We start from the raw sequence: 18,491 nt of genomic DNA on the forward strand, positions 1-18,491 counted from the left end.
AAAATCATCTTAATTTAGTAATAAGATAGGAGAAAGTTTTTTTTTTGTATACTACTTTTGAACTATTGATTCCCACACATGTTTTGTGTGCCTTGTGACTTCTTCAGGACAGACCAAAGAGTGCCTTGGAACGTTTATACTCTGGAGACCACCAAAGAGGCAAGATGAGTGCAGAGGAGCAACTAGAAAGAATGAAACGACATCAGAAGGCGTTAGTTCGGGAACGCAAGAGAACTCTTAGCCAAGGAGAAAGGCAGTCTCTTTCATCTCGGTCTTTCGTCAGGCCCATTTCTGCAGACATAGGCTCAGTATGTTAGATATGCCTTAAAAGGACTAAACTAAAAATATCTTTGGATTTTTTTTTCCTAGCAAGCACTTTCACTTGAGCGTGTGTGATGCTTCTAGTCTAATTAAATTAGTGTTATACAGTATAAAATGAGATCAGAGAGCGTGAGTAACAGATGATCATTTTTTACTAGTAGTTAACAGTATATGTAGCAGGTTCAGCAGGTAAGTTGGTCAGAGGTTAGTGTGCTGAGTGGAGATGAGAGTATATTGGAGTGATTTCGGAGACATGGTTTTGTTTTTTATTGGAATTGTATTTAGAAAGTGTAAGAAGCTTGTATGGTTTTTAAACTGCTTCATAATGGAATGGGCCTTTTAGAATGTTCTTATTCTCCAAGGTTATTTTTTCTTTTAAATTCATAAATTAGGCTGCAAGATAGTAATGTTAATATCAGGCCATGCAGTTTGTATATTTGTTTGTTTGGTTTTTGTGTGTGTGTGTTTGGTTTTGGTTGTTGTGTTGTTTTTTTTGTTTGTTTTTTAAAAAGTGAAATGGATAATCAGTTTTGAAACCTAATAACACTTATTAGAAAATTTTCTAAGAGCTAATGTCTTTCAGTTGGTACAAATTCTCCTTTAAATCTCAAAATGTAGAATATTCTAATAAGGCTCAAATTTAAGCTGCTGAAAAAAAAGGACTTCTGTTGCATTCTGAGATTAAATGATGTACAGAATATAAGTTTGTAGTTATATGGTTTGGATACTAACCAAAGCAATTCTAATTGGTGAAGCTACCCAGTTTCTCACTTGGTGCTAAACCAAGATTGTACTGTAATTGCACTTACGCTGTAGTCTTTTAATTTATTTTTCATTTGGTCTACTAGAGCTTTAGAATGATCACCTTATTTTACCTAATTCATTGCACAAGATCTCTTGCTTTTAGATTTGTCACTCATCATACCTAATGCCTCTTTTTTTTTTCTTTTGTTTGCTTGTTTTTAATTTGCAAAATTTTGTAGTTATTTTACAATTTCTAACTGGACTACTCAATTTTTACCAGGCTTAATTGCATTTATTACGTGTGTGTCAATTGCTAGTGTTTAAAAAACCCTATAATATTCAGCCTTTCATTCCCACCGCTCAGTAACACACTTTTACAGCCAGTTTTTACTTTCCCAGTAAATGAGTGCACTACTTGGAGACATTCATCTATTTTGTCTTCTGTTTTGCAATCACAAATTTATTGAAGATAGTGCATAATATTTGGGAATTGTAGAACTATAGGATAACTGTTACTTTCATATTTTAATTAGAACTAAATCTGAGCTTCTAATGTTTCCTGAGTCTAACGTAACATACACGAGCTGAATTTAAACATTTTTGTGACACTCCTTATTAACATTTGTGGCAAATACTTTGTCTATAAATTAGGGTGCCATCTTGGTCTTTTTCTTGCTGTGAAGAATTAAAATTGAATTCAGCCCTAGCAGTGTTTTGTAGAGGTCATCTCTTGTACCTACAGGGCTTCAACACGCAAAAAGCATGTTTGATAGCACAGTTACTTACAGCATTGCAATTATTTAGCAGCCAAAATGGCAAACAGTTAAATGTATAATTGAAATGCTGCTCAGTATGTAACATTTGCTTTAAACATACATTGTATATGTAACTCGAATTTTTAATTGGTCAGCTCGCAAATGTAGAATGACATTTTAAGTATTGATCACAGTACATGAATTCATTTGTTATATAAAATGCCTTTTTAATGTAAAAGTTGCAACATCAAAGCCAATAAAAACTCTGCTTTGTAATAATGGTTTGATGTTTTTCTTAATTATATTTAATAAATTGAAAATGATAATGTGTATTTGAAATATACTATGTCAATCAGGCCTGGTTTGAATATGAGTAGAATAAGAAGTTTGGAGTATTAGAATGAGAAAACATTTTTTCTCTTTTGAATTCTGGAAAAAAAATCTTAATTTTTGAGATGTAATTGCCTTTTAGCTATTTAACTTTTTTAATACATATGGAAGACATATCTTTTGAGTGAAGATTGAGAGCTTGTGCATGAATAGGTTTCAAGTAGATTTAATAATGCAGGTAGTGTAACGGAGGCGAAGGACTTCATATAGAGTTCAAAATTCAACCAAAACAAGCTAGAGATTTGTAATAGAAATTTTAGACATGCTTTTAATAAACATAATGGCACATTCTACTGTTGATAGCCCCAAATACTTGAGGAGATAATTTGGTTGTTGATTTTGTCCCTTTTCTTTCTCACTGCTTTTAATACAGTGTTTCACGTCTGTATGGTAAAGTTGCTGAGATTTGCTGGATGGAATGGTGTTGCAGCAGAACTTAATTTTTTGATATTTATGAACAAAAATGTGTTGGTAGGGTTTTTAAGCGTGAGTTTATATGCAGCTGTATTGTAGCTGTGAAGGGGCTACTGTGCAATTATTTGGGAACTCCAAAATATGCTGTTTAATTTAAATATGCTCTGAATTTATTATTGCTCAGTCTTTCTCTTGTAAAGGCAATATGAAAGATTTTTAATCTTTGCAGGTAGCTAGTTGAACAGAATGTCTTTCAGCAAAGTCATAAGAGCTTTGAAGTTATGAAAATTACTATGAATTCAAGACAAGTTAATGCTAGTACATAAAATATCAACTTTAATCACCAAGTCTTTTTCTAGCATACAATTTACGAATTGCAATTATCAATCTGCAGTATAAATGTCCTTTGTGTGGGGCCATTCAAGCTCACATAGCACTGCCTGGTTATAATGCCTAGGGCAAGGCTGTCACTCCACAGACTCACTTGTACTGACATCTATGCTTCCACGGATGTTGGTGCTAGTGCCATGTTAATCAGCATATGTGAATTGTGGTTAATATATTTGTTAGAATTTAATACAGCTGAACATTGACTGTAGAATTAAACACTACTCTGAAATCCATGCAGCCCAGCTAGAGATCAAATCTCACAGCCAAATGTTCCACGAAATAGAGTAGCGTATTCTTTTTCCTGTCAGTTAAGGAGTTTGCTCTGTGGATTCTTTCAGCAATATAGCATTTGCAGCCATAGTTATGTACATTGCTAAATGTTGAATTTGTCAGTATGGTTGAATGCTATTAATTGTTTTGTATCTATTACCAGTGGAAACGAGAGCAAGAATTTGATTTGCAGTTACTTGAGAGGGCCATTCGTGGAGAAGACAAGGATGAAAATGAATGGCTAAAAGTTCAGCCAATAGCAGTAGCAGTAACAGAGACAGACCTGGAGCCTCAAGACTATGATTTAGATATCAGCAGAGAGGTAACACTCATAATTATTTGCTTCCTTTCTATCCCCCAAAGTATTAACCTTTCTCTAAGTTCTAGGTAGTGAATTCTGTCTTTTGTTTCAAAAGTGAGCCGCAAGTTCCAACAAAAAGGAGTCATTTGGGTATTGAAAAGGAAGCACATTTATGGCCTGGCTCCTAGAGTTTCTGTAAGGTTTGTGTTCATATGGTATTCTAGTGGAGAGAACAAACTGAAAGGTTGGCTTTACTGTGTGAAATATATGTCATGCTTTATAGAGAAAAAGTTATTAAGTTAGGCAATGTTATGTAAAAATAGGGGGGAAAAAAAGATGAGATGGCAACATGAAGAGTATTTAAAATAAGAAACTGCTAGGAAGTAAAAGTGCATTCCACAGAACTACATTACTCTTCATTTGACCTGGCAAAACATATTAGAGAAGAGGGAGCGCTGCTTTATCCTGGTCAGAACAGAAAAAGCTTTTTTGCTGGCTTTCCAAGTGATTTTGTGTTCTAGACACGAGGTTTGTTTCCACTCCACTAACTGAGTTAAGTATTTGTTTGAAATGCGATTGAGCCATCTGGTGGAAAGGAAAGAGTAGAACAAGTGGAAAGATAGAAGTATGCATTGTGTAAAATGCCATGCTAGATGGAAAGTCAATGAAATTGTTAATGATACTTTGACTAGTAAGCACCTCTACTCTGCTTAAAGCAGCTGCCAGTGTACCATTTCAAAGAGACATTTTTAAGATGATGAACGTGAGCCATTATCTTTTGATCGCTCTGTACAAATGCGTCGTTCATTAATCTTTCAATATGTTCTACAGAAAATGCAGTGCTCTTGTAAACTTCAGAAATAGAAAAAACGCTGTTACTGCATTGCCTTTCCTAGTTGCACTCTATTAAAATATTTTCCAGAAGGCCTCCAGGGCTTCTTGAATCACTTGATACATCCAAACTAGCACCTCCAGCCTAAGATAGGAAACGTTTGTGTGTAGGCATTTCTGTCATACCTCAGAGTGACTGAAATGGGCCTGAAGATCTGGATTTAAAGCTTCTTTCTCAGGTTACCCATGCTGTCCTTTTCCATTTCATTTACCCATCCTCTTCACCTGGCCACTTCTGTACCTCACAAGGCAAGGTACTCAGTTGTGTCTTTATGGCCACCATTTAAAACTTTGAATTTTGGAAACTCATGGCCTTATGAGTGTTTTACAGAAATACAATGGGGATGGGAGGGATAGTTCTCCTTTTATCACTTTTGTTTATTCATGCATTTGCTGTTTGTGCATTTTGAAAGTAGTCTGTTCTACTAAGCATTCATTTTCTAAGTCCATTTCATGTTCTAAGCATTCATTTTCAAAGTCCATTTGTAAACTGAATTTTCATTAGGTGGTTTAGAAGCAAAATTTTTCCACAAAGAAACTGATCCTGACAAAAACTTGTTGCTAGCATTTGTGCAATCAGTTCAGTTATTAAAATTTTCAGTCTACATCATTGTGTGTATCCAACATGTTGTTAAATGCCCAATGTAAGTGTATTTCTGGGTCAGTTCCCTAGACAACTTTTGAACACCTAAGATTTCAGAATCTAGAGTCAAGGAATTTCCAGCAATGATTATAAAGTGTTGGTTTGGGGATTTTTTTTTTTTTTTTCTGCTGCTCACAGAGAAAGATAATGTGGTCTCAAAAGAGTGGTACCCTGGATTAAAACTTCAGGTGATATCTCCTTTCAGTTATAGGAAATCCTCACTGGCATGACATAAATATTTTCCAGTGTTCTTTTAAAAACTCTGTCCATTCACTCTTGTATACGGTTTCTTCTTTCTACTGCAGCAACTTGAGGTAGTGCCTTACTTTGGGCTCTAAACTGAGCTGAAGAAAAGGTTACCTATTGATTCTAATTTCTTTTGTAATCCCCTTTAATATTTTTGATCTACCTTCTAAAAGAAGGAAAAAGACACTGTTAAAAGGACATCAGCTTATGTCCAAAGGGAATGTTTAGCATTGGCTACATGTACTGACTGTGAAGACCTCTGCTTTATTGTTTCCATTGTGTTCTCACATTGAGGAGAATATATCTCAAGGTTTAAGTCCTTGTTATTAAAACTTGATGCTTGCTTTCTTTCCACAGCTTTCAAAACCTGAGAAGGTTGCAATTCCAGAACGCTATGTTGAGATGGAGCCAGAAGAACCTCTTTCTACAGAAGAACTGGCAGCAAGGCAGCGTAAAGCAGAGAAGATAAAGAGTATTCTTACTAAATCAAGGTCAGTTATTTTTCAGATCATATCTGTAGTTTGGTGTTAAACATTGGAATCTGACGTTATATAACAGTCTATTTCCTGTTCAATTTAATTGCCTGAGTGTGGTGGCTTTTCTTTTTTTTATCTAAGCGTGGTGGAAAATGCATACAGTTTAGTATACTTAGTACACTTAAAGCTCCTTTATAGAACAGGATACAGGAGAGATATTAATAATGACAGGTTTTGTATATGTCCATTTTCTTGTTCAGAGCATCCTAAAATAGGAGTGAGTCTTTACCATACAGCTTGTAGATGAGGGTGAGGAGGAAGGAAAGGCACAGAGCAGAATATAAGTCAATGTGAGAGCAAGCTTCTGTTGTCTGCAGAGAGGTGGAGTTCTAAAAGAACTCTTTTGGATACTTAGAGCTAATGTAGGGTCAGTTGAAACATTCAGTTTCAATAATTTGGTTACCTCAAATGCCTGCAAATATAGTTTCTTTGTAAGACTGTAGAAGAGTCTGCATCTGAGGACCACCAGGTTACATCTCTTCCTCCGAGCCCTAACAAGAAATTTTATTAACAACTTCAAATAAATAACATTTTTATAGTGCTTTCATGTAAACAACCCGTTTACTACAAAGGACTTTCAGATGTACTTAAGGGTATGCAGATATTGTGACCGAATGTGTAATGGCTGCATCATTTGTCTTTGTTTGCTATGGTCATTTACATACAATATCTAACATTACTTCAAAGAACTTCAATGAAATATGGAGTTTGATGTGTGAGATCCGAAACTTGCTGTATGTATTGAAGCTTGTTCTCATCTGCAGAGTGGATTTTTCTTTATCTTTGTAAATGTTAATGTTGTTTTGCACTTTCCTGCTAGTATGCACAATCTACAGCCTACTATTGCCCAGGACAAGCACAACTCAGTTGATTTAGATTCACAGCTGCAAGAGCAGGAACGCATCATTACCATATCATACGCTTTGGCTTCTGAAGCCTCTCAGAGGAGCAAGGAGGTAGCAGGTAATACCTAGTTATTTACAAAATAACAGCTATTTCTTACTTGCTTCTAAAGTTGTGTGTGGTTGTTGCTGAACTTCTGGCAAAAGAGAGAATTTTAGCCATTCACATTCAAAATAGTGAGAAGTGTGTATAGGTAACAAATTCAGAGAAGCTAAAGGTTTACATGGAGTAGTATCTGGTATTCAGTGAACAGGGTGAATGGGAGAAAATAGTGTGATCAGAAAGTTCAGAACTTGGAAACTCGCTGTTACTAATAGCACAAAGAACATTTTCTATGAATGTGAACTATATCTGAAGTAAGCTGTATCTGTAATCACTTTTAAAAGTAAAATGGTTAATGATGTATAAAATGAAGGGAAAATATTTATTTTTAACAGAAAGATTCACTGGGCTGATGATTGAAACTATAGTATAATCATTTGCAGCTTGAGCTATGTAACAGCAGACTGAAAAAGACATTGTAAAATGGGTATTGGTATGTTTCTGTCTGGTGACCAAGATTAGAGATCAGAGCAAGACAACCATGCATGAATTCTGCTTGATGCCTGGAAATCAGTAGACCTTTTGTAATATGTTATTAAAGATGATAATTTCACTCTTGATTGCTTTATAGTTGAAATAAGTAAAAAAAAAAAAAAAAAAGTTAACGGATTTGTATGGCATATTAATACATGCAGCAGCTATTCTAGCAAGTACTTGACTAGCCATTTATAACTTACACAGTTCACTGTTCCAGTGGAGAATAGAAATAACGGAAGCTTTAACTATGATGAAGAAAAAATATGCACGTTTCTCATCTGAAGTTGTCAGTTTAAACATATGGTACTTGCCACAGAAGCTTTCAAGGCCTTTCCATTAAAGACAGATTATTCCAATACTCAGATGCGTAACACACATCTGTAGTAACAGACTGTGGATTGAATGTGGCTGTATACTCAGATGTGGTGGCAGCTAAATCTAAGGGGAATGCGATTTTTCAGGGGAAGGGATGCATTTTCAGGTTATCAGACTTCAGATTTTGGAGGGGTTCTGTGGGAAATTAACAGACTTGAAGGAATAATAAGGATTCACTGAGGAGGCTAGATATTATAAATAAACAGAATTGTAAGGTGTTGGGAGCATTTCAGGGAAAACCTTTCGGAACTTCAGGCATCTCTGCATAGAAACAGCTTCTCCTCAGGCAGTCTGGTCCCAGTTCTAGTAAGCAGATCCTCAGTACTGTAACACTGACTTGCACGCTTTGGTTATGGAGTGGGACTTTGTGTTTGGGAGGTATGAACCAACACAGCATTTTGCCACATGAGTTTTAGCTTCTTCTGGGAAAAGATGGCACCAAAACTAAGACCAGCAAGCACAGTCCTTTCTTGAAATTATTCCTGTGTCAGTACAGCAAGAGTAGAGAGGCTGCCATAGTAAACAGTCTTCATGTGGACAGCTAACATCCTTCTTGGTGTGTGTGAAGGTGCAGTAGTTGCACGGCACTGAAATATGTTTGATCTGTCTGTATTTTATAGTTAATGTAGTAGTTGTGAGGTAGCTAGTAATAGCTGTGCAGTACAATTTTTGCTTTTACATTTTAAAGTTTTTATTATAATTATTTCAAAGTGAGATTAACACATATTCTGGGGTATATGTCACCACAGAAATCTACTTAATTCTTTACTTCTCCCTGAAGAGAATTAAAATGTGTCTTCCCTGAAATGTTTAAGTGCTGCTTGAAAAATACATTTGCAGTCAGTTGTGAGATGCTTGTTTTAATATTAGCTTAATACCTTTGTGAAGCATAGCACCCGGCTTATTTTTCTTTCAGACACTTAACAAACAAACAAAACCAAAAAAAAAATAGGTAATAGTCAAGGAATTGATTGTTTAAGGAAGTCCGCATGTTTACACCTGTGCCCAGTTTTCTTTCCCACATTTCTACCTCAAATATTCATTTCTTATACAACGATTGCAATTATTACTTTCTCCTTTAAAAACAAACAAGAACAAAAATGTGGATAATTCTTAAAAAAAAAAAAAAAAAAGAAGCCATATTAGTTTGCTTTTGATTGAAAATATACAAACCATAAAAAGAGCTTGGGGTTATAGGAAATTTTAAGATGATCTAAAGTGGTTAAAAAAGAAAATTATGTAATGTGTTGAGCTTCTGATTGCACATTCTGATTTATTTTAATTTTACAAATTCCTTCACATTCTTATTTTTGTAGTTTGAATTTAAAATATGTATTGCCAAAGTTGTTTCTTGCTGATGAAGCGGACCATATCTGAAAATCCAAACCTAAATGTCCAGATATAGTAAAAAAGATTTGCTTTGAAAGAACTAAAGCCTAATTTTTCCTATTTTATTTTTGTAAAGCAGATAACTTGTGTTAGGATGCTGTGATAATATAAATCATTTTTAATATAAACTGTGCGTTTATCTAACTCCTGTAGTGCAGCATGTTGAAAAACTACCTTGTAAACAGAAATCATGCCAAGAGTCCAAAAGATTAAAGTCAAATGTACATGTCTCAAGAAGTCAGTTCCCAATATCTCCCTGTTTTTTTGGAAACAGGTCTACCTTTGGCCTTCCAAAATGAAAAAGCAGAATTTAAGATTGAGTTTCAGTCTCTGTAGTTTTAAGATTGTCTTCTAATACTATACCATTGCTCTACTTTATAAACAAGTATACTTATATTGTTGCATTTTTTTATTCTGATGTTTCAAGCTGAGATCTGAAAATGTATTTATCATGCACTATATTAAGCAAAATATTTCTATGCATCTATAATATTTGTGTGTGTGATTTTCTATATAGCACCTTTATATCTGTTTTTGGCATGTAACAAATGAAATGTTGAGAGCCTGTACAACTGCAGTAAAATCTTGAAACCAAGTAAATTTGGTGCTATTCCAGAACTGTAATTTTAAAAGGAGAATTTGATTCAGATATGTCAGTATTGTGTGCCTTAATATGTTCCAGTGAAACTTCACCTTAAGATAATTGTCCATATTCTCATCAAAACAGGAATGTTTATTTGCATAACTTAAGGCAACCAATAGAAAAAATAGCAAGTAGAAATGTTGTTTAAATTGTGTTCCATGTAACTAAAATAATGTAACACTTCATTGCCTTACTGATCAGGTTTCCTATCCACATGGTAGAAAATTGAGGTGGCTCTGTTTTGATACGAATGTTTGATTGTGCAGCCTAATTCGTGTATGTGATCCCTTCTAGCTCAGCAGTTGACCTTTCCACCTAAAGCACCCTCACCTTCTGTACCACAGCCATCTCACTCCCCCTTAAGCAATGGATTTCACTACACATTTGTTTAAACACCTTAAAAGTAAGAACTAACTGCTTTTGGCATGTCTGATTTGCCATTGTATCTTTGCTGTGGCTTGCTGAATTTTAACAAGTTTTACTAAAATTGGATCCAAATGAACGCATGCATCCATTTTTCAGAAACCTTTCATTCCTGTGTAACAAATATTGCTACTAATAAGCTAACATGTGGGCTAATAAAGTCTTCAAATAACTGCTGGAGCTTTACAGATAAGGACCTTCCATAATCTTACTGTGGTGAAGGAAAGAGACATCTCTGCTCGTGGTAGCATGGGGCCAGATTTTCAGCTGCAGTTTGCCCTCCCATGGCTACTGTTGTGTACTGCTGTGGCTACAGCTGGGGCGTGTAGGGCTATTTGCCTGCACGTGGCATGTACGTTTGCTTCCTGAGAGAATCCAATGTACAAACAAAGTTCTGTAAGCAGGGGAGTTCATTTTTGGGGCTGATGTCTAAAAGCACATGGACTAAAATTTGAGTCTTAATTGAGGTGAGCTGAAAATTTGGCCCTACGTAACTAATTCTGCAATAGCGTTTGACTGTTTTGTGCCTTGGGTGTGTTTTTCACTGAATTGTGCTAACAGAATAATTAATTTTTGCCTCTGATTAGGTAATTTTGACATTTCAAGTATTCAGTTAATTTTGTTGCCCTTGTAAAGAAGCGTGGGTCATCTCTTCCCAGTAGTATTTATGGTGTTTTCTCTATTTGAAATAGGGAAATGCAAATATTATGATACTTGCCTGCTAGAAGTGCCCTAGTTATAGCACTCACCATGTGTCCCTAGTTCCCTTTGAAATTATTTTCATCTTTCTGATTTCCTTTGGCCAAATTTTATTGCCTGATGCTGGACAAAGCCACAAAACACAGATGAAGCAGTAAAGAGGATTGATTGAGTGAACACATTAAATGGTGTTTATCTTTAGTGAATCTGAAAACAAAGGTATTTAAAGTAAGAGTCAAATACCTGTGCAAATATAAAAATGTAAATAAAAGAGCCCCTTTGGGCCTTTCATGAATGTTCTCAGTGACCTGTCTTCAGAAAGGCCTGGGATAAATGCTACACACAGAGCAAGAAAGAACGTATGCAGGCATTTGGAGCACATATACTGAGCTTGACTGAAATAGCTGGTTTTGTTCTGGTGCAGTTTATCTTTCTGAGAACTAAATTCTACTACCTTTGCTATATCTGAGTAACAGTTGACAACTAGTGAATACACTGGTTGGTTATCACTGCTTGCGACATGACATCTTCACATGTGAACAGGGGGTACCCATGTTTGGCCTCAAGAACCCAAAAACATAGTGTGGTGCCAGGATATTGTTTGACTTGAGCAGGGGTTGGACAGGGTGACTTTCCAACCAGAGGTCTCTTTCAGCCTCAACCATTCTGTGATTCCAGGCAGACTTAAAATGTATAGTATGTCTGTATAGAAATACATACATACATGTGTATGTATGTGTGCCTGGAAAATTGCTAAGCAAATAACTGCAATAACTAGCAATATTCAGGGGACCCAAGAGTTTGAGCTTGAGCTCGGTGATGCCATGTGATAGCTGTTTGCTTAATGTGTCTATATTAATTGTTCATTCTGTCAAACTGCAGGAGGCTTTGACACAAAAGTACATTTCCTGAAAGTGCTTGCTGCTTGGCGTCGGTTTGCTTGCTTTCATGTTTAACCATGTTTCGTTTTACTTCACGCCAGCCAAAGCAGTAAGCGAGCACTGACGTAAGACTCAAAGCAAATCCCACCTAGTGACACTGCAGAGAAGAAAGAGGAGATTCATTACCTGCTTTTTGTGGAGATGCTCATCGGCTGATCACACGTTCTTTTGGAAATATGTTCAGAGAATAATGGGGGGATTTTCTATGAAAATGAAGAGAATTGCAAAACATTTTATTCTGAATTCAGCTTAGTTCAGACTTTTTATATGAATAAATGGCACTTTTAATAAACTCTGTAAAATACTGACAATGTATTTTTAGAACAGAATGTATTTTAGAATTTGTTTAAATCAAGGGCTGCATTCATTTTAAGAGGAACTACTTAGGTAGTTGTTACAGGATGCTGTTACTTCCCCCTCAGGCTCAGATGCACAATGTAAAGTTTCATGAAAAAAATGTAAATTGAACAGTCTTAGATGCACATTCATAGGGTATGGGTAGAGCTAACTCAAGTGAGAGGTTTAATGCAAGGGTGTTTTGGATCGAATATTTTTGTAGAGTTAATCACCCACCCTTTTGCCCATGAAATGATATTTTGCAAGGAACTTTTAGTTTGATTTTCTAAATATTAATAACCACTGTATAGATGAAATTTTCCATGAAAGCCATAATGATAACCAGTTTTAACTCCTGTCTTCTTTCTTGATTGCGTATGATTAACTTGATGGTATCGATATACAGTCTTTTAGGTTGCTCTTGACAGTAGTAACAAACAGCTAACAGATTATATATATTTTTTTTTAAAGTTGAGATGTGGAAGAAGAAAACTTTAAATTACAATATGTGAAGTAAGCAATAAAAAATAGGGCATGCCATTTTACTAGAAAATATATTTTTTTCTTTTGATTTTTTTTTTCAATAAACAGTATAATATGATGTATTGACTAGTATTTATCCTGGAAAAGGTAAAACTAACGTAACATGGCACCTGCTAATTTTGTACGTAAGTTCTCCTGGTGCTTTACTTTGCCAAACTTTGAAATTCAGTGTTTTACTTACTTATAGGGCAAAGGGTGAGGTGGTTACATAAGGAGAAAATAAGATTAAATGAATGGCTGCAACTGCTTTACTTGAAGAAAACAGAACTGAGTGCAAGATATGCAAAAATTGCCCAATACTATGTAATGGTTAGTTGAGTTCAGCTCTAGATGAGAAATGGCTGACAAATACTTCTGGAGTATTTTATGAAACCACTAACTTGTTTGCTATATCCAAGTGATAGATATAGTCCCCTGGAAACTGACTGACCTTCAAGTTTCAGATTTTGACAGAAATCATATTATATTAACACTGTACTCAGAAATACTCTTAAAAATATATATTTAGCTAATGTAATCTATTTTACCTCAATACTGCCAGTATCAACTTCAAAGCCTTTTGCCAAAATAATGATTTATTTTTGCCTTTATAAAAAGTTTTGAAAGCATAAATGACTATTTTGCAAGAAAACATTAATTTAAATAAAATGTAACAGTTTGGAAAATGGTATATGTACAGATTAAAATATTAACGTAACTGTCTCCTTTCGCCTCTGTTTTATCTGCTCTCTTACCAGCATCCATCCAGTTGGAAATCCAGAGTTGCTCGTGTTGCTACCACGTTTTGCCCTTCTTTGGTTCAAATCCCATTGAAGCTCCCAAATTTTGCACTTGTATTGTTAGGATGTGAATCAAGTTCCCCCCCTACATAAAAGCTTCATTTTTTTTTTAGAAATGTTTCTTACCATCTGATTAAATCTGTTTATTCTTGAATAGAAAGATTGTTCAGGGTACTGCCTTAAATACAACTACTACGATGCTATCCTTTCTATTTTGCAGATGTGTATTTGTCTGACACTTTCTTGGTCCTTTAGTTTCTGGTGAAATGAAGTATCAAAAGTAACTCACACTTAATCACTCACTCATCACCTAAACGTGGACGTGGAAGTGGCATTGGCCAAAGAGCTGGCTGGTGGTCAACTGGCCCTGCAGATTGCACTTAGCTACTGACCAATACTGATTTCTGCTGTAACTCAATTGACAGGAGTTTGACGGAGGCCACTGGAAATGTTTGCTTCTTCTTGAACTTGATATGTAGAACAAAATGTAGAGAAGCAGTTAGAAGTATTTCTGTGGCTTAGCATTGACTCTGCAACCTCGAGAGCAAGCAATTAACAATGGGAGCAGCTGAGCTCCAGACGCATGAAGCAGGAACTCAGAGTTGAGCTGCTTAGGATGTGCTCCTCCTGTTTCTCAGACACTCGGGCTGGAAACACAAAGGAGCCTTTGACCACATGTTTTGTGGTTCAGCGAAGCTGCATTCTTTCTCCAGAAGCTTTGTTATGCAGGCTGGAAGAATATGTGGCCATAGCTGGTGGGTGAGGAGCACAGTCCTCTGCTGCCCTAGCAGTGAAGGGGAAGGGCTGCAGGCAGTTTTGCTCTGCAGGTTGCAGGAGATGTTCATTTTCTTTCCTTCAGTCGTGCACACAAAATCTGCTCACTCAAGCTTGCATGAAAGAGGAGGATTTTGCCCTAAATGGTTATACTATGAATGTTTTCAGTGAGATGAACCTCTCTAATGATTTTGCTCTGTGTCCGCAGTTAATTCCATACTTCGGGGAAAAAGTCAAGATTGATTTTCTTCTAAAACTTTTTATTAAATATGTGAAATGCTATTCTTCAGTGACTATCCTTTTACAGGGATGGGTGTAGTCTTTAAATAATTACAGCTAAGTTTCATTTGTATCTAGTGTTTGCTTTGGGACGATTTCCTTTTTCAGTTCTGTTTCCATCAAAATGTTATTTTATAGGTCTTACTTCTGATATCAAGACTAGAAAAATGATGACTACTTGCAGACTGCTGTTCAATATCATTTCAGTCAGAAGGCAACACTTTTCCACTGCCTATTAAGAAGCTTAAGTGTAATTATAATTAAACAGAAATGTAATTAGAAAGCAGTTCTTTTGAAGGTACTGTTTTCTAACTAGTGTTTTGTAATGTTAGACTAAGCAAAAATTATGTAGAGGGCATTCTTTCCCCTTCTACGTTTTCAATTTCTTGTACTAACATTATTAGTGTTTCATTTATTACACAGCTGAATTTATAAAACTGCAGCCTAATAGTTATAACTAGCACAGCTTTCACCTTTCTGAACTTGTGTAACACCCCCTCGGCCCCCCCATTTTTCACTATTGTATGTATGGATAGGCTGTTACGAAATCCTGTTGAGCTGTTGCCTGACTTTGTATGAGCATATAAAGCTGTGTGTTTTGAAGGACTGGGTAGTAACTGTACTTGGAGGCATCCAGACTGTTTTGGAACAGTTGGAGGAAAAACAAAACAAAACAAACACACTTTCACTAGAGAGATTTTTCAGGAAACAATTGTATTGAGGGATGCTATTCTGGAAAGTTGCATATATCTGTAACTAAAAGCTACTGAAAGATGCCACTAAACTTGTGTGTTGCTATTTCAAAAAAATTGCCAAATGTCAAGTGAGGTGGCCTGAGGCACCCCTTTTGGAGGGGAGGTTGGTGCTGGGCACAGGCAGAGCACACTCAGCATGTTCACAGGATCGTTTTTGCACCAGCCTCACTTGCCCGTCCGATTTCCAGTCCTTTAAATATGTGTATTTATTTTATATTGTTGGGTTTTGCTCTCTATAAAACCGCACATTTCCCATGTGTCTTAGCAATTAACTTCTGGATGTTGTATGAAGGAAAGACTGGATTTACTTAGTGTCAAAACTTAGAAGATATAGAAGGCATGATCTGATGTTACTCCTCTGATTTATGTCTGTCTTCGGGTATTTTAAAGTGTTTGCTTGTGGTGTGTGTGTGTATGTATTGCGTAGTTATAAAAAGAACAAAGATGAGCACAGGAAGGACATGAAAAATAGCTATATTTTCCACACCTAGTAAACATTCCCATTGGTTATTTGGCTGTATTCAAAAGGCTAAGACTTTTATTGCTCTACTAGCAAAAGCAACCTTTCTTCATAGTGGAGCAGTACAAAGAAAGAGCACAAAAAGTACACACATCACAGTGCCTGAAATTCTGTTTGAACAAGTATATTGATTGGGTCTGACCCCTTTACATTTTTTTTCCATTATTTGAAAAGGTGCATCTAACTGTGGCTGAATTGAACCAACTGAGATGAACTTTCCATGAAAACTTCTTGAGATATTTCTTTAGTTCAAAGCTTTGGAATTTTAAAGAGCATTTTTAATACAAGTCTGTTGAGGTATTCTGTGCAACAACCATACTTTGAATGTTTAACTACAGGTATACCTAAGAGGAAGGTAAAATTCTAAAGCTTACCATGAAATTACAGGGAGGTGACAGAATAACTCGGAGTGCTAATTATTAAAGAAAAGAAAACCAGAAGGCATTGCATATGAACACATTTGTGCCCTGTTTACCTGTTATTTACTTGTAAGTGTTCCTGGTTGCTTTACAGAGAGTGTAAAACAGCCTCCAGACAAAACATTATGAAATTATGAATTAGCTTTTTCTTTTTTTTTCAGCCAGCAGTTATTGATGAAACTGTTATAAGATGTAAGCTTAAAGAATAGTGTGTTTTGTTTTTTTTTTCTTCCCACTAAAAGAAACCTTTTACCAGGAGCTAAGCATAAGAAAGCACTGAAGGATGAAAGAAATTAAGAAAACGAGGGTGAGTAGTGAGTTGTAGGAAATAATGGCAGAGATGTATCTGCAAACAAGACTAAGTAAGAGGCTGGAGGTGAGAGAGGGGAACAGCCTAGTGGTTTGAAGTGAGATACCTGTAAAAAGCTTGAAGGAGCTGAAATACATTGGTTCTGGCAGAAACAAAACGCTTTGATAAAGGGAGTTGGGCTAAATTGTAGAGGGGGAGGTAAGAATACCTGGCAAGTATGTAAGTCCATTGTGCTAGTAAAAACAAAACAAACAAACAAAAAAACACCTTTGTGAAGGGGATAAGTAAGAGTAGTGTTGAAGGTGGCAGTGGATGGAGATGATCACTGATGGCATAACATAGTGTTTTGGTTATAGGAAGGTTCTTTGCTGTTGCTAGCTGCTTTACTTTGTTCTTTTCGGCCAAATTCCAGTTAAGAATGGCTAGTATTGGTGAAACCCTCTTCTTCCCCATGGCAACAGCTTGTCCCAGAGCCAGGGGTAGAAAAGGCTGATCTCCCCTGGCCCAGAGCCTGGCCCCAGCGCGCGTTTCTCTCTCAGCCACTGTGCTCTGCTGTTGCAAGGTGCGGTGCTGCGGGGCCTGCAGTGGTCTTGGGCTGGGCTGCCTTGTTTTTATCTCCAGAGCCAGAATTGAGAAAAGCCTTAACGTTGTTTTCTGGTTCATCTCTTGATACATGAGAGGCTTTTTTGAAACGCTGGCTGATGGGTTATGCAAGATGGAACCCGGATGGAATGCAGCATTTGGCTTTTTAGTTGCACTGAGCTGTACCGTGCTGGGGGGAAAAGCTAACCGACAGCAGAAACATCACTTCAAATTCTGTTTGTCTCCTATATTGTCTCTGTTATTGTTTTTTCTGGCCACATTTTCATGCTGAGCAGTTCGTCCGCGTCCTTACTCTGCTTCTTCCATACTGGGCCTTTGAGGATCCTCTTCTCCAATCACCCCCCCCCTTCCCCCGGAGCAGGGTTTTGTCTTCTGCCCAGCAGAGGTTTGCGGTGGCTTTGTGCACACGTGTACACGTGTTGATCCTGTTCTCTTTTCATTTGGTGCTAAGAGGCAGAATCAGCAGAAGTCGAGAGACCATCAGACGAGTGCCAGAACTGCTCTGCTCACTCTGCAAGTCCTCACCTGTCTGAGACCCTGAGGGAACAGAGGAGCAGTGCACGGGTACGGCTGTATTCCCTGCTTGCCTCAAATCCTTCCACGTGCCTGAGAATTCTTCACTTGTCTGAATGCAGTTTAAAAGTGACTTGGCAAATGATTTTATGTGCAGATCTTATTTGGGCTTTGAGTAGTATGGCTTCTTCAGTTCACTACTGAGTAAATTGGATCTTTTTTTCTTTTCTCTGTCAGGTATTGACTTCTTATGTTAAGATTGTCACTTTTTTAACAAAAAAATATGCTTTGGAAAGAGAGGTGCTAATGGCATACTTACAAACAGTTCACAATCACTAGATTTTAGTGGCTGAGAAGAAGGGGACTTGGCCCCAAACATTTAAGGATCAAAGCTTCACCTGCATTTGGTGCAATTTATTTAGCAATAAATCTGTGGGTGGAAAGAAATCAGTTCAGATTGTCTAACTTTTTTCTTCAGTCTTTAATATGGCTTGATACACCTGTGATGAGCACATGTACTTCAGTGGTTTAAGAAAATTTCCCTGCAGGTCAAGGTGGACAGTTGTGTAAAAGTTCAAAGTGAGGAAGTGGTTTTTATATGAGCTCTTGTATTGCTTGACTGATGATATAAAAAAACCTCTCTTCTATTACATGTTAGTTTCCATTCTTCTGGTAGGTGTTTTTTTTTTTTTTTTTCCCTGTACTAGAACTTCCTCAGCTATGGACACCATAAATGGTACTGGATTTAGACAGATAATAGCACAAATTGTTGGTGTGATCTCATTCTGCACCTGCACTTCAAACCCA

The 18,491-nt window shown here is 36.6% G+C and overlaps 1 protein-coding gene across 18 annotated transcripts in view; it reads left to right on the plus strand.

Moving 5' to 3' along the window:
• PLEKHA7 (pleckstrin homology domain containing A7) overlaps positions 1 to 13,425 on the plus strand; it is a 151,608-nt gene extending 138,183 nt beyond the window's left edge. For 11 of the 18 annotated variants that reach the window (XM_040558537.1, XM_040558529.1, XM_040558533.1 and 8 more), the window contains 6 exons: positions 108 to 308; positions 3,448 to 3,606; positions 5,723 to 5,856; positions 6,722 to 6,864; positions 10,085 to 10,193; positions 11,895 to 13,425. In XM_040558537.1, the coding sequence (XP_040414471.1) occupies positions 108 to 308; positions 3,448 to 3,606; positions 5,723 to 5,856; positions 6,722 to 6,864; positions 10,085 to 10,182 (735 nt within the window). In that variant the 3' untranslated portion in view covers positions 10,183 to 10,193; positions 11,895 to 13,425. Of the gene's footprint in view, positions 1 to 107; positions 2,094 to 3,447; positions 3,607 to 5,722; positions 5,857 to 6,721; positions 6,865 to 10,084; positions 10,194 to 11,894 lie in introns of those variants that run through there. The other 7 variants (XM_040558532.1, XM_040558540.1, XM_040558542.1 and 4 more) reach the window with 2 other exon arrangements.
• The last annotated feature ends 5,066 nt before the right edge of the window (positions 13,426 to 18,491 follow it).

Source organism: Cygnus olor, chromosome 5 (genome assembly GCF_009769625.2).
Source record: "Cygnus olor isolate bCygOlo1 chromosome 5, bCygOlo1.pri.v2, whole genome shotgun sequence".
Lineage (NCBI taxonomy): Eukaryota > Metazoa > Chordata > Aves > Anseriformes > Anatidae > Cygnus > Cygnus olor.